Genomic DNA, 16535 nt, shown 5'->3' with positions numbered 1-16535 from the left:
TACAAAAGACCTTGGCTAAACTCGAATGTAGTCTCATAATTGATAGATTTTAATGCCCATATGAAATGTCAGTGACTTAAGTTTTCCATTTTCATTCCCAGTCTTCTATCAACGATGCTGCAGAATTCAAAGTAGTAGCTGATGCCATGAAAGTAATTGGTTTCAAACCTGAGGAGACTCAAACAGTGTATAAGATTCTGGCAGCCATTCTTCACTTGGTGAGTAGGGACACCTTTCAGAATATATTGCCTCCCTGTGGAGACAGGATGCTCTTTCTGAAGATTTTGCTTTTTCCCTGCAGATTTAAAAACTAATTTATATAAAGAAAATTTCTCTTACGTTTTGAAGCAAGTACTGTATCTGTGGTTCTCTCCATCATTTTATAATATTATGAGGAATTTTCGAAGTCACTGTAGGTTTTGAAACTTAGCTTTAATTCATTGTCTTACTGGTATGTCAGATTTTGAACTGTTTCATTCTGAGGATAAAAGAATTCAGTAATGATATGACCACCAATGGTAAAAGCTAAAATCTTTTGAACAGAATACATTTCCAGTAGCACTTGAAGCATGCTCATAAATAATCAGAATTAGAATCCTGACCATCTCATTTTTCAGGTTGGGAAATGAGCCCTAAAGGGGTGGTACAACTGGCCTGAAGGTGCAGCCAATTCACGGTGGCCAACTGGGTAGACAAGATGACCAACCTATGGTCCAGTCAAGCCGCACTACACCATAGCAAACTCAGGTCAAGGGCCATCTGTCAGATTTCTCTCATTCCTATGTATATAATTATAGACGTTGAAAATATAGTGAACATGTAACCTTAGAAAAAATGAGTGACACCATGAATTCAAATCTGGGATAAAACTTACCTTTCACTTTAATGTGGCAAGATTTAACTCTTAATGAAATGGGTGGGACCTATATGAAAAATATCATAGGGCAATATAAATGTTTTCATAAGTAAATGTTCCTAACTAGGAAGACTTGAACGTTATAAATTGTCCCGTTCTTTCAACCAGTTTATAAATAAAGTGCAACAATATCCTTCAGAATCCAAACAGGAATTTTATTTTTTAAGTTGACGTAATGGCTCTAGAATTTACCTGGACCAATAAACATGTAAGAAGATCAAATAAAATGTACTAAAGAAGAGTAGTAGGGTAGGGGGAAAAGAGGAGAGGATACATGACTAATTCTGCCAGATTTAAAATGATAGTAAAGTGAAAGTACTTTAAAACTTGTTGCTCAGATATATCATCAGATTAATCAACAGATTGGTTGATGTGCTAGACAGCTGGTAGAGGGTTGATAAGTATTTATTGCTTATTGAACAAGTAAAATATAAATAGACTCAGAAACTTGGGGGAATTTAATATATAGTAACGGTGACATTTCAGATTTTAAGATTTCATTTATTTATTTGAAAGAGAGAGAAAGAGAGCATGATTGGGGCGAGGGGCAGAGGGAGAGGGAGAAGCAGACTCCCCGCTGAGCAGGGAGCCTGACACAGGGCTCGATCCCAGGACCCCAGGATCCTGACCTGAGCTGAAGGCAGATGCTCAACCAACTGAACCACCCAGGCTCCCCTAAAGGTGACATTTCAAATCAGGAGGAAAAGCTCTGCCATTCAGTGAATGGTATTAGAGCAACTAACTGACCATCTGAAAAAATAAAGTTAGATTCTTTGCACCACTTAGCAACATAAATTCTGAATTAAAAGCTTAAATGTAAGGGGAAAAGTTGTGTATTCAAAGAAAATATTGAATATTTATAAAATCTTTGGAGTGGGAATGGTCTAAGTATGACACCAAAGTAAAAGAAACCCCAAAGCAAAAGATTCGTAGATTCGACTACAAAAAAATGTAAAACCTCTCTCCGTCAAAAACAAATACTGAAAATTAGGAGATAGATCAGTGTCTAGAGAAGAGAAGAAACATGGATGAAGTGCTAGTTTTTTATATACGTGTAATGTATTTAAGAAAATCAGTGCTACAAACAAGGTCACTTTGAATTTTATCTTTAATTGGCAAATATATCCCTGACATAATGTTTCAGAATCTTGCTGGAAATGGCGTCTTGTTTTTTTCTCTCTGGTGTAGGGAAATTTAAAATTTGTGGTGGATGGTGACACGCCTCTCATTGAAAATGGCAAGGTCGTATCTATCATAGCAGAATTGCTCTCCACCAAGACGGACGTGGTCGAGAAGGCCCTTCTCTACCGGACGGTGGCCACAGGGCGTGACATCATCGACAAGCAGCACACGGAGCAGGAAGCTAGCTACGGCAGGGATGCCCTTGCTAAGGTGGGATTTCTAACTGACATTGTTTCAGCCTGGGGATGCAGTTTCAGTGAACTTCCGTGAGGATGCTTCCAGACGTTCCATGAAAGTGGGCTTAGGCTTTGAGAACCCAGAGTGGTGCTTTTGGACCATCACAGTCTCAATAAAACACCCTGACTGTGAGTATCACTCTCAGGAAGCGTTCTGAGGAGAGTGAATCCGACTAACTGGGAAGCTAATGACGCCTGCACGGGCCCTCTCACCGCCCTCCATTTTGCTTTGCCCACCAGTGTTTGATGAAGACTGACTCAGGTCAGCTGAGGGAGTTCTCATCCCTTGTGTTCTGTGTCTGTGTGGGGATGGTGCCATGAGTTAGTAACCATCCTCCCCTTAATTCATTCACCTGTTTCCTTTTTCTGCCACGAGAAAGAATGCTGTCATATCCTGTGCGTGTGTCCCTACACACCAGTGCTCTTATTCCTACTGGACAGACTCCCAGGAATGAGCTCACCACATCAAAGGACACGCTGATTTTAAACTTTAAATGGGCTGACTTTATGGGTGTACGGGAGTACCTCGTGGTTACTTTCATTTTCCTTGCCAGTGGATTTGAGCATCTTTCCGTATGCTTGTAAGGTATTTAAATCCACTCTAGGAATCGCCTGGTGTGTCCTTTGTACATTTTCCTCAGGACCGCTCGCTGTTTTGTTGCCTGTTTGTAAAAGCTGATCACTTTAACCCTTGGTCTGTTATCTGCGTGGCAAATGTGTTATGTTCCCAAGTTTACATTTCCTTGTTTTCTTTTTCTTTGTTGCTGGTTGATTAGATGGCCGCGTATTCCATTTTGACTCTTCTAAGTCCCAGGCTTGGTTTTTAGTCTCGAGAGGAATTTGGATTTATCCAAGTGCAGTGAGGAGTGGAGGATTCTAAGCAGAGGCAATGACAGCGAGTCTGCATTTTTAAAGCGATCGCTCAGTATGGTAAATCTTCTGTGGGTGGGGATGGAAGTAGGGAGACTGTTACGGGGATATTTCAGTATCCAACAAAGGTGACGGCAGGTAGCGTAGAAATGGGGAAAAGAGGATGATTTGAGACGGGCTGTGTTTGAGATATAAAATCCACAGCCCCTGTTTGGGGAACGATAAAATCAAGGATCGCTCCTAGCGTGGTCTGGCTCTAGCCTGCATCTCCTGCCTCATTCCACACCATGCTCCGGTCTCCTTCCTTCATTCCAACACCTTAGTGTTCTCTCAGGCCTTGCAGGTTGTCTCTATCCCTTTCTCCTTCCAGCCACAGGGCCTCTGCACATGCTGTCGCCTCTGCTTGGATCCCTTTTCTCTCCCCCTCTTGCCTCGTCAGCTCTTAGTCATCCTTCTCATCTCAGTCCACTTTCTCAGGGATGCCTTCCCAGCCTCTTGTGAGTTCCAAACAGGTTAAATTATCCTCCGATGCCACGCACCTCACCTTCAGAGTGTGTGTGTGTGTGTGTGGTTTTTCCTTCATCCTACTCCCTGTGCTTTTGGAGACTGAGACCGTGAATATGTTTGCTTTAGTACTGTATCTCCAATAACCTGCCCAGAGTAAGCGGTCAGCTAATATTTGTTGAATGAATAAATTCCTACACTTCTGGAGCCCTTAGAAGTAAGGTAGGAACAGTTTTTCGAGATGGGGAGATCAAGAGTCCTGACAGCACATATGTTTGAGATGGCTGTGAGGCCTCTAGGAATATTGTCGGGTTGGCTGTCAAGCACATGAGTCTGGCGCTCAGAGGAGAGGTCTGCGTTGGAGTAATAGATTTGGGAGTAGTATTACATTACTACTGTTTAGCATCGAATGAGTTGACTCATAAGGTGTTAGAGAGTGAAGAGAAGAGGATCAGAGGACCTCCACCTTTTAGAGGTCAGGTGGAGGAGATCTTACCTAAGGTCACCCAGAAGGAGCAGCCAGTGAAATTGGAGGAAAATTAAGGAGGTGTGGTGTCACAAATCCCAGAGGGGAGAAAGTTCAAGAAGAGGTGGGAAACCATATGGAGTGACGCTGAGTGTCTGAGTAAGACATCTATATAGAGACACAAGAAAGTGTCTACACTGAGATGCTTGGGGTCTTTGATGAGCCATTTCAGTGGAGCGGGGGGAGGTAATCAAAGACTGGACTGGATCGAAGAGTAAAAGGGAGGCAAAGGAGGCAGTGCGTGTGCATAAGTGCAGGTGGAGAGAGGGGTGGATGGAGGGAGTTGCTAACCATGTGTGTGCTAAAGACGTGGTACCATAGAGTGTCCTTGTATCAGGATGTGAGTGTGTGTGAGTGTGTGGTGCCTTCGTCCATGTGCTTCTAGCTCTGCGTATCCTTGGGTGTTGGATGTGCGTTTGACTTTCTAAGAATTTCAAACTGTGGTCTTCGGCTCCGATATTTATGTAGCATTATCAATCAATATTTGTATTTTTAGAATCCGTAGAACTTTACTGGAACATAGATATTAACTTGTTGGTTCCCCACTTTTTAATATTTGATGAAATTCACAATCAAGTAATGAAGCGACTTTTTATTTTTTTTAATTTTTTATTGTTATGTTAATCCCCATACATTACATCATTAGTTTTAGATATAGTGTTCCATGATTCATTGTTTGTGCATACTACCCAGAGCTCCATGCAGAACGTGCCCTCCTCAATACCCATCACCAGGCTAACCCATCCTCCCACCCCCCTCCCCTGTAGAACCCTCAGTTTGTTTTTCAGAGTCCATCGTCTCTCATGGTTCGTCTACTCCTCCGATTTCCCCCCCTTCATTCTTCCCCTCCTGCTACATTCTTCTTCTTCTTCTACTTTTTTTTTTCTTTCTTAACATATATTGCATTATTTGTTTCAGAGATTCAACAGTCTTGCACAATTCACAGCGCTTACCAGAGCACATGCCCTCCCCAGTGTCCACCACCCAGTCACCCCATCCCTCCCCCCCACCACCTCCCACTCCAGCAACCCTCAGTTTGTTTCCTGAGATCAAGAATTCCTCATATCAGTGAGGTCATATGATACATGTCTTTCTCTGTTTGACTTATTTCGCTCAGCATAATACCCTCCAGTTCCATCCACGTCGTTGCAAATGGCAAGATCTCATTCCTTTTGATGGCTGCATAATATTCCATTGTATATATATACCACCTCTTCTTTATCCATTCATCTGTCGATGGACATCTTGGCTCTTTCCACAGTTTGGCTATTGTGGACATTGCTGCTATAAACATCGGGGTGCACGTACCCCTTCGGATCCCTACATTTGTATATTTGGGGTAAATACCTAGTAGTGCAATTGCTGGATCGTATGGTAGCTCTAATTTCAACTTTTTGAGGAACCTCCATACTGTTTTCCAGAGTGGCTGCACCAGCTTGCATTCCCACCAACAGTGTCGGAGAGTTCCCCTTTCTCCGCATCCCCGCCAACATCTGTCGTTTCCTAACTTGTTAATTTTAGGCATTCTGACTGGTGTGAGGTGGTATCTCATTGAGGTTTTGATTTGGATTTCCCTGATGCCGAGCGATATTGAGCACTTTTTCATGTGTCTGTTGGCCATTTGGATGTCTTCTTTGGAAAAATGTCTGTTCATGTCTTCTGCCCATTTCTTGATTGGATTCGTTGTTCTTTGGGTGTTGAGTTTGATGAGTTCTTTATAGATTTTGGATACCAGCCCTTTATCTGATATGTCATTTGCAAATATCTTCTCCCATTCTGTCGGTTGTCTTTTGGTTTTGTTGACTGTTTCCTTTGCTATGCAAAAGCTTTTTATCTTGATGAAGTCCCAGTAGTTCATTTTTGCCCTTGCTTCCCTTGCCTTTGGCGATGTTTCTAGGAAGAAGTTGCTTCGGCTGAGGTCCAAGAGGTTGCTGCCTGTGTTCTCCTTTAGGATTCTGATGGACTCCTGTCTCACATTGAGGTCTTTCAACCATTTGGAGTCTATTTTTGTGTGTGGTATAAGGAAATGGTCCAGTTTCATTCTTCTGCATGTGGCTGTCCAATTTTCCCAACACCATTTGTTGAAGAGACTGTCTTTTTTCCATTGGCCATTCTTTCCTGCTTTGTCAAAGATGAGTTGACCATAGAGTTGAGGGTCCATTTCTGGGCTCTCTATTCTGTTCCATTGATCTGTGTGCCTGTTTTTGTGCCAGTACCATACTGTCTTGATGATGACAGCTTTGTAATAGAGCTGGAAGTCTGGAATTGTGATGCCGCCAGCTTTGCTTTTCTTTTTCAACATTCCTCTGGCTATGCGGGGTCTTTTCTGGTTCCGTACAAATTTTAGGATGATTTGTTCCATTTCTTTGAAAAAAGTGGATGGTATTTTGATGGGGATTGCATTGAATGTGTAGATTGCTCTAGGTAGCATTGACATCTTCACAATATTTGTTCTTCCAATCCATGAGCATGGAACGTTTTTCCATTTCTTTGTGTCTTCCTCAATTTCTTTCATGAGTATTTTATAGTTTTCTGAGTACAGATCCTTTGCCTCTTTGGTAAGATTTATTCCTAGGTAGCTTATGGTTTTGGGTGCAATTGTAAATGGGATCGACTCCTTAATTTCTCTTTCTTCTGTCTTGTTGTTGGTGTATAGGAATGCCACTGATTTCTGTGCATTGATTTTCTATCCTGCCACTTTACTGAATTCCTGTATGAGTTCTAGCAGTTTTGGGGTGGAGTCTTTGGGGTTTTCCACATAAAGTATCATATCACCTGCAAAGAGTGAGAGTTTGACTTCTTCTTTGCCCATTTGGATGCCTTTGATTTCTTTTTGTTGTCTGATGGCTGTGGCTAGGACTTCTAATACTATGTTAAATAGCAGTGGTGATAGTGGACATCCCTGCCACGTTCCTGACCTTAGGGGGAAAGCTCTCAGTTTTTCCCCATTGAGAATGATATTCGCTGTAGGTTTTTCATAGATGGCTTTTATGATATTGAGGTATGTACCCGCTATGCCTATACTCTGAAGAGTTTTGATCAAGAAAGGATGCTGTACTTTGTCAAATGCTTTTTCTGCATCTATTGAGAGGATCATATGATTCTTGTTCTTTTGTTAATGTATTGTATCATGTTGATTGATTTGCGGATGTTGAACCAAGCTTGTAGCCCAGGGATGAATCCCACTTGGTCGTGGTGAATAATCCTTTAAATGTACTGTTGGATCCTATTGGCTAGTATTTTGGTGAGAATTTAGGCATCCATGTTCATCAGGGATATTGGTCTGTAATTCTCCTTTTGGATGGGGTCTTTGTCTGGTTTTGGGATCAAGATAATGCTGGCCTCATAAAATGAGTTTGGAAGTTTTCCTTCCGTTTCTATTTTTTGGAACAGTTTCAGAAGAATAGGTATTAATTCTTCTTGAAATGTTTGGTAGAATTCCCCTGGGAAGCCATCTGGCCCTGGGCTTTTGTTTGTTGGGAGATTTTTGATGACCGCTTCAATTTCCTTAGTGGTTATAGGTCTGTTCAGGTTTTCTCTTTCTTCCTGGTTCAGTTTTGGTAGTTGATACATCTCTAGGAATGCATCCATTTCTTCCAGGTGATCTAATTTGCTGGCATAGAGTTGCTCATAATATGTTCTTATAATTGTTTGTATTTCTTTGGTGTTGGTTGTGATCTCTCCTCTTTCATTCATGATTTTGTTGATTTGGGTCATTTCTCTTTTCTTTTTGATAAGTCAGGCCAGGGGTTTATCAATCTTGTTAATTCTTTCAAAGAACCAGCTCCTAGTTTCGTTGATCTGTTCTACTGTTCTTTTAGTTTCTATTTCATTGATTTCTGCTCTGATCTTTATGATTTCTCTTCTCCTGCTGGGTTTAGGCTGTATTTGCTGTTCTTTCTTCAGCTCCTTTAGGTGTAGGGTTAGGTTGTGTACTTGAGACCTTTCTTGTTTCTTGAGAAAGGCTTGTATTGCTATATACTTTCCTCTTAGGACCGCCTTTGCTGCATCCCAAAGATTTTGAATAGTTGTGTTTTCATTTTCATTGGTTTCCACGAATTTTTTTAATTCTTCTTTAATTTCCTGGTTGACCCATTCATTCTTTAGTAGGATGCTCTTTAGCCTCCATGTATTGGAGTTCTTTCTGACTTTCCTCTTGTGATTGAGTTCTAGTTTCAAAGCATTGTGGTCTGAAAATAGCAGGGAATGATCCCCATCTTTTGGTACCGGTTGAGACCTGATTGATGACCTAGGATGTGATCGATTCTGGAGAATGTTCCATGGGCACTAGAGAAGAATGTGTATTCTGTTGCTTTGGGATGGAATGTTCTGAATATGTCTGTGAAGTCCATTTGGTCCAGTGTGTCATTTAAAGTCTTTATTTCCTTGTTGATCTTTTGCTTAGACGATCTGTCCATTTCAGGGAGGGGGTTGTTAAAGTCCCCCACTATTATTGTATTGTTGTCGATGTGTTTCTTTGCTTTTGTTATTAATTGCCTTATATAATTGGCCGCTCCCATGTTAGGGGCATAGATATTTACAATTGTTAGATCTTCTTGTTGAATAGACCCTTTAAGTAGGATATAGTGTCCTTCCTCATCTCTTATTACAGTCTTTGGTTTAAAATCTGTCTGATACAAGGATTGCCACCTCAGCTTTCTTTTGGTGTCCATTAGCATGGTAAATGGTTTTCCACCCCCTCACTTTCAATCTGGGGGTGTCTTTGGGTCTACAGTGAGTCTCTTGCAGACAGCATATCGATGGGTCTTGTTTTTTAATCCAATCTGATAGCTTGTGTCTTTTGATTGGGGCATTTAGCCCATTTACATTCAGGGTAACTATCGAAAGATAGGAATTTAGTGCCATTGTATTGCCTGTAAGGTGACTGTTACTGTATATTGTCTGTGTTCCTTTCTGGTCTATGTTGCTTTTAGGCTCTCTGTTTGCTTAGAGGACCCCTTTCAAGATTTCTTGTAGGGCTGGTTTTGTGTTTGCAAATTCCTTTAGTTTTTGTTTGTCCTGGAAGCTTTTTATCTCTCCTTCAATTTTCAATGACAGCCTAGCTGGATATAGTATTCTCAGCTGCATATTTTTCTCATTTAGTGCTCTGAATATATCCTGCCAATCCTTTCTGGCCTGCCAGGTCTCTGTGGATAGGTCTGTTGCCAATCTAATGTTTCTACCATTGTAGGTTACAGATCTCTTCTCACGAGCTGCCTTCAGGATTTTCTCTTTGTCTATGAGACTCGTAAGTTTTACTATTAGATGTCGGCGTGTTGACCTATTTTTATTGATTTTGAGAGGGGTTCTCTGTGCTTCCTGGATTTTGATGCCTGTTTCCTTGCCCAAATTAGGGAAGTTCTCTGCTATAATTTGCTCCTGTATACCTTCTGGCCCTCTCTCTCTTTCTTCTTCTGGGATCCCAATTATTCTAATGTTGTTTCGTCTTATGGTATCGCTTATCTCTCGAATTCTGCCCTCGTGATCCAGTAGTTGTTTATCTTTCTTTTTCTCAGCTTCTTTATTTTCCATCATTTGGTCTTCTGTATCACTCCTCTGCCTCATTTATCCTAGCAGTTAGCACCCCCATATTTGATTGCACCTCATTAATAGCCTTTTTGATTTCTACTTGGTTAGATTTTAGTTCTTTTACTTCTCCAGAAAGGATTTCTCTAATAACTTCCATGCTTTTTTCAAGCCCAGCTAGTATCTTTAAAGTGATGATTCTGAACTCTAGATCCGACATCGTACTAATGTCTGTATTGAGTAGGTCCCTGGCAGTCGGTACTACCTCTTGTTCTTTTTGTTGAGGTGATTTTTTCTGTCTTGTCATTTTGTGCAGAGGAGAATAGATTAATGAGAGAATAAATGATAGCAGGGTAACAATGTCCCCAGGAAATATACTCTAAACAAATCAGAAAAGACCTGAAGCAGTGGGAAAAGAAAGGGAAAGAGAGAAAAAAGAAAAAGGAAAAAAGAAAAAAAAAGAAAAAGAAAAATATAAAAACAAACAAAAACAGAACAAAACAAAACAAAAACAGAATGTGATCAAATATGATCAGGCTGGTATATAGATCAGTGCCACACAGATTTTGGGTGTATTTTGGTCTGTTAAAAGAAAGTGCCTCCCAAAATTTTAAAGAAAGAAAAACTTATATATGTACAAAAATAAGGGTTGATATGATGAAGGGATGGAATATGACTGTAAAGATGGAAATTATAAAAAATTTTATAAAAGGAATTGATAAGTTTAAAAAAAGAGGATTTGAAAAAAAAAGGGAGAGAATGTGATCAGGCAGGGGAATAGAAAAAAACCATACACTAGAGATTTAGGGTATCTTTTGATCTGTTAGAAGAAACTATCTCAAAATTTTAAAGAGAGAACAACATATATATATGCCAAAAATACAGGTAACTACTATGAAGGGATAGAATATGACTCTAAAAATGAAAAATAAAAATGTTTTTTAAAAAAGGGATTGATAAGATGTTGGTTGAAAAAGGGAAAAAGAAAAATTCAAAAAAAAATGACAGTTAAAAAAAATTAACTTTGAAAGACTACAGAATTATGGTAAAAAAGCCATGAATTCTATGTGCAGTGTTCCCCTAGCGCTGGAGTTCTGTTGTTCTCATTGATGGGTAGACTTGGTCTTGGCTGGCTGTTCTTGCTGATCTTCTGGGGGAGGGGCCTGTTGCCATGGTTTCCAAATGTCTTTGCCGGAGGCGGAATTGCCCCGCCCTTGCCCGGTCTGGGCTAAGTAATCTGCTCGGGTTTGCTCTTGGGACTTTTGTTCCCTGCAAGCTTTCAGTATGGCTTTGGAGGACTAGAGTGAAAATGGTGGCCTCCCAATCTCCTCTCCAGAGGAGCCAGGAACTCGGGGCCCCGCTCCTCAGTGCACCCCCAGAGAAAAGCAGTCAGTTGCTCCCATCTCCCCAGTCTCCGGCCGCACTCCATGCTCACCCAGCCTGTGACCGCACGTTTCTATCTCTGGTACCCAACTCGGTGTGGAGTCTTCAAACCCAGCAGATCCCTGTGGTGCGCTCCTGCACCGCTCCTCCCAGGGAAGAAGGTGAGTATCCCCGGATCTGCTACTTGTTGGGTCCCTGCTGGAGGAGCAGTGGCCCGACTGTGCCGCGGATCATGGTTTATGGCAACCCCGAGCTGAGAGTCCGCGCCTCGGCTCCGTCTCTGCAGCCGGCTTCCCGCTCCGATACTGGGAGCTCTGCTGCATTCAGGCACCCCTGGTCTTTCTGTGACCCTGAGGGTCCTGAGACCACACTGTCCCACGAGGGTTCCACCCCCCACCTAGCCACCAGTGACGTCCCTCAGCGGAGCAGACTTCTAAAAGTTCTGATTTTGTGCTCTGCCGCTCTATCACTTGCCATAAGCGGCCAACGGAGGCCCCTCCCCCACTGTCTATCCTCCCGAATATCACCTCGGATTCACTTCTCCGCACGTCGTACCTTCCAGAAAGTGGTCGCTTTTCTGTTCAGAGAGTTGTTGCTATTCTTTTTTTCGATCTCCTGTTGAGTTTGTAGGTGTTCAGAATGGTTTGATCCCTATCCAGCTGAATTCCTGAGACCAGATGAAATCCAGGTCTCCTACTCCTCTGCCATCTTGCTCTGCCCCTCTGAAGCGACTTCTAAGAGGGAGAAGGCGCATTATTGATAGAGCTGAGCGCAGAAACATACCTGGGAGTGGTTTTGGAATATCATAGTGACCGATAATAATCCTAAAAATCCAAACCATTTACTGGAGTGTTACCTACATCATGTAGTTTGTTTGTTTGTTTTTAACAGATGATCTACATTTCTAATTTTTCTGTTTAGAGTAATAACAGCTATGTTAAGTGTTAAGGAGAAAGTATCTAAGAATTTAAAACTTATCACAGATCTAAACAGAAGACGCCATCCCAAATGGATAAGAATGAATGATGTTGTTCTCCTCACAGGCAATATACGAACGCCTTTTTGGTTGGATTGTTACTCGCATCAATGATATTATTGAGGTCAAGAACTATGACACCACAGTCCATGGGAAAAACACCGTTATCGGTGTCTTGGATATCTATGGCTTTGAAATCTTTGACAACAACAGGTAAACTGGAATAAGATGCTCAAAACTCTATAGTGTTTATTTTTTCGTCTCTCTGAACCTACCTGATTCCTTTTCTCACAGCTTTGAACAGTTCTGCATCAACTACTGCAACGAGAAACTGCAGCAGCTCTTCATTCAGCTGGTTCTGAAGCAAGAACAGGAGGAGTACCAGCGGGAGGGCATCCCCTGGGAGCACGTGAGTGCGCGCCTCTGGAAAGTAGCTTCCCATGTTGCACGTAGCGTCGACACTGTCAGATCTTTTCATGTTAGCTGTTCTGTTGCAGTTTTCTCGGGCCCACGAAACATCCGAACATTGTCTTTCCTTTTGGGGATACGTAATTACAGGTCATCTTCAGGGTTGATGGGTGGAATGTCTCTCATTTGACGGACTGCCTTGTTGGTGCCCAGAAATGCTGAGTTATAGCCCTCACACTTGATTGCTGATGCCACCTGGGTTGTCTGGCTCGTATCTGTCTAGTAGAGTTTAGCGCCAGGCGGAGGTTACTCAGAGCAGCAACTTTTGCCTTAAGTCGATTGGGCTTTGCTTCCAAATTTAGTTTATTCTCTTGCCGTCCTCTTTCTCCTCTTATCTCTCCTTTTTTTTTTTTTTCCTCCTCTACTTTGCAGTCTAAGTGGCACTGTTACTATCTTCGGTTATTATGACTTACATTCTCCAAAACTCAGGCGTGAAAACATTCACGTTTACTTCCGTCTGCTATCCTTCATGTCATACGTGTTATCACCTTCTCATGGCCCTTTATGAACACTGACAGTTGTCAAAGGTCTGAAGAGGGCGGGCCAGAAAGTGGGACTGCCCTTGGGGCGCAAGCCCCAGACACCACCGCTGAAAAGCATGACTTGGTTGGCTCTCTTGTTCCTTACCATTTGACCTCCTGCTTGTGACGGGTTGAGACCTAGTAATGTTTTCTTTTAAATTTGTATTTTTAAACAATTTTGAGGACAGACTTGAGAAATGCAAAAGCTTCTGAATTTCCACACATTTCTGTGTTTATAAAACTGTGTTTATCCTCCTGGCAAATAGAACACACAATAAAGTCAGTATTAAAGCTTCTTTGATATACTGTATGTAAATTACTTTTATATTTCTTCCCACCTTCCTACTTTCTCTCTCCTCTCATTCAGAAAGGGAGACAGTGGTATAATTAGTAGCTGTCCTGCCTCAAATTGCATCTTTGCCTTCCAGCATGTGTTAAACCTCACAATACCATAAAAAATTTTTTCAAGTATATTAGTGTAAATTTTACTGTTTCACAAATGAACCAAAAGTTGTATTATTACTTTGTAGTAGAATTACCTATCATTCTGATTTAAACAGTGAACTCTCATAGCACATTTAAGATGTAATTCAATTAACTTTAGATGCAGCCTTCTTAGAATGGATCTGTTATACAAGTTAATACACAATTACAACTGAAGCTTAGATTTTCTATAGCAAATTTGATCATAAAACTTGTTATTCACAGGTGATTCAGAGATACTGGTCAAAAATGTCCTTTAAAAATCAGGATATCAAATTCCACAGGCATAGTTGATAAGGAGGAAAGTCAACAACTGCAGTAGGCTATCCCAAACATCTGAAAAAGGAGCAACCACCCTAAAAATGCAAAAATCTTTAGCAAAATAAACCAAGAAATACATGTCCTAGAGGGGACAAAAGGCTAGGTCGCAGGTAATTGTTACTATACCGACTACATGCCAGGTCCTTCCAAATTAGAATCTCTATTCTGGGCGATTATTTCCTTTAAAAAACTCAACTTCTGAACATAGTGATTGATTTTTAAAAATGTTTTTTATTATGGAAAATTTCAAGCAAACATAAGAGCAGAGATTGTGATATGATAAACTCCGTGTACCTGTCACCAGCTCTGACAGTTATCAGTGGATTGCCAGTCTTGTGTCATCTGGACCCACTGACGCACCCACCCACCTGACCCCCCAGATTATTTTGAAGCAAATCTCAGACATCATATTGTTTCACCTATAAATAGCCCTGTGTACTTATCTAAAACATAAAGACTTTTACAAATACCATGACCACAGTATCATTATTACACCTAAGAAATGTAACAGTAATTCCTTAATATCATCAAATATCCAGTCATGTTCACATTTCCTCAGTCGTCTTACAGGGTTTTTTTTGTCTGTTTTTATAGTTGTTTGAATTTGGATCCAAGCAAGGTTCTTACATTGTGGCTGGTTGATAGGACGCTCACGTATCTATAGATTTTCTCCTCCATCTCTTTTTTTTCCTCACAATCTCCCGATGAAGAGGATGAGTCATTTGTTCTGTTGAGCTTGCCACAGTCTGGATTTTGCTCATCGGATTCCCGAGGTGTCATCCAGACTGTCTCTGTTCCGTGTATGCCCCTGGTTGTTAGATCTGGAGTCTTGGCTCGTTTCAGGATCAGTGTTTTTCTCCCAGTCTGTTTCATAGGTGGTATGTGGACTTCTGTCAGGAGGTTCCTAAGGCTTAGTTGTCTCCCTAATTAACTCACCTTTATATATAGGCTTTTGGTGCAGTAGTTTACAAGTCATTTTTTAGCTTTTGAGAACTGGACTGTTGGGCACACAGCTGCTCCATCTGGGATGGGAATGGGAGGCCCAGACCTCTCTGCCCCTGAGCTATCTCATCACATCTCCTCCCGCCCCCTGTAGTCTCTTAAGAAGCCTCCTGGGAATCGAGATTGCTGGAGAAAGCTGGTTTGGAAGCCGTGACTTGAAGCAATGTTTGAAGTAACGTTAAACTTACAAACTGAACTCTTTAGCCAAGACTCATTAGTTGTACAACTGGTTCTTTAGAGGACTTAATTCTTTTGTCCCTAGGACAAAAGAATTAATCTTTAATTCCATACTCCCAAAGTCTAAAACTTCAGCTAATATTTAATATAAGAATAACTGCTTTTTGAGAAGAGTAAGGATATTTTTTCGAAAGATGGAGAGAACTTTTCTCCCTAATTAGGAAATGTAATACGTGTCCACCCCAAATGTACTATTTAGACCAGGGTTTCTCCACCTCGGTACTACTGATGTTTTGGACCAGATAAGTCTTTGTTGTGGGGCTGTCCTGTGCATTTTACAATGTTGTAGTGGCCTCTTCCCACTGGGTCATGTAGTCATGACCTTCAAAAATGTGTTCAGACAATGCCAAATGACCCTGGCGGCGGGGGCTGTCATCCTCTTGAGACTCACTGATACAGATAGACCAGTAAAGTATAAAAAAGGAAGCAGAAGCCACCTTGTCTGTAGACCGTCAATCCATGGATACGGTAGAGAACTTGGAAGAGGAGGGGAGGAGCTGAAACCCATAGACAGATAACTGGCATGAGTCCTTGGACTTTAAATAGAGCAGAACCCATGAGAGACTGAAATAGTCCATTATGAGCATATAGATCTTACAGTAGATGATGGAGACAACACTCAAGTTTAGGTACCTCCTAAATGAGGGGGACACATCAACACACAGAACTAAACTGTGTGATAATAGACTGCCCACCTTCAAGCGGTACACAGCTAGCCTGCGTAAGGCCAGTGTGCATGCTGGGATGGATGCCGCGCACTATCCGAATCAATGGGTATAGACGAGGAATTTAGGATAAACTTTGCGTATATTGAAGTTGCTAAAAAAACAGCTGTTATTTAGAACTTTATTCAGCTCACAAAAGTAAACAAAAAGTTTATCCTTATCTTTTACAGATACTTTCATCTCAGAATTAAATTTTTTATATTTTCCCCAGAGAAACATCAAAAGTCTGTAGACGTCTATGTGATTTTTTTCACTTGGGGAAAGCTGGAGAAGACTCTCTTTTGGGTTTTAGTCCTCCAAGGCCATAGAACTAGAAATTTTTGAGTTCTGTGTGATACCTTAACCTCATCAAGTTATGAATTGAATAATACTTTAATGTTATTTGTTGGTACTTCATGGAGTGTGGGTCTTGTGATTAAATGGCAAACAGATTGGGGGATTGAGAGTATGAAGCAGTGGGGTTAGATGCGGGATTAAAACAAAAGTTAGTGATGGGAGAAATGCTGCCTCCTTTACAATTTTTGCCTTGAGCTGCACCCACGTAACACAAAGTGTTTCATGATATAAAGTCAACAAAGAAGCTAAAAAATAAAGCTCTGATAGGACATGTGCCCTTTTAGCATTAGGCCTCATTAATGCTCTTGACATACTTCCCCCTC

At 41.3% G+C, this 16535-nt stretch overlaps 1 protein-coding gene across 2 annotated transcripts in view; it reads left to right on the top strand.

Annotated features, from left to right (window-relative positions):
* The window catches only part of MYO1D (myosin ID), a 364669-nt gene that overhangs the window by 112589 nt on the left and 235545 nt on the right, over positions 1-16535 (top strand). For both annotated transcript variants that reach the window (XM_045889402.3, XM_064582345.1), the window contains exons 7-10: positions 102-218; positions 2105-2308; positions 12187-12332; positions 12414-12528. In XM_045889402.3, coding sequence (XP_045745358.1) covers positions 102-218; positions 2105-2308; positions 12187-12332; positions 12414-12528 — 582 coding nt within the window. The remainder of the gene's footprint in view (positions 1-101; positions 219-2104; positions 2309-12186; positions 12333-12413; positions 12529-16535) is intronic.

The sequence above is a fragment of the Mirounga angustirostris genome, unplaced genomic scaffold (genome assembly GCF_029215605.1).
Source record: "Mirounga angustirostris isolate CCGP_5_RB_7025 unplaced genomic scaffold, mMirAng1.0.hap1 SCAF_17, whole genome shotgun sequence".
Classification (NCBI taxonomy): domain Eukaryota; kingdom Metazoa; phylum Chordata; class Mammalia; order Carnivora; family Phocidae; genus Mirounga; species Mirounga angustirostris.
The sequence above is the reverse complement of the archived record's forward strand: the minus strand, read 5'-3'. Positions and strand labels throughout refer to the sequence as shown.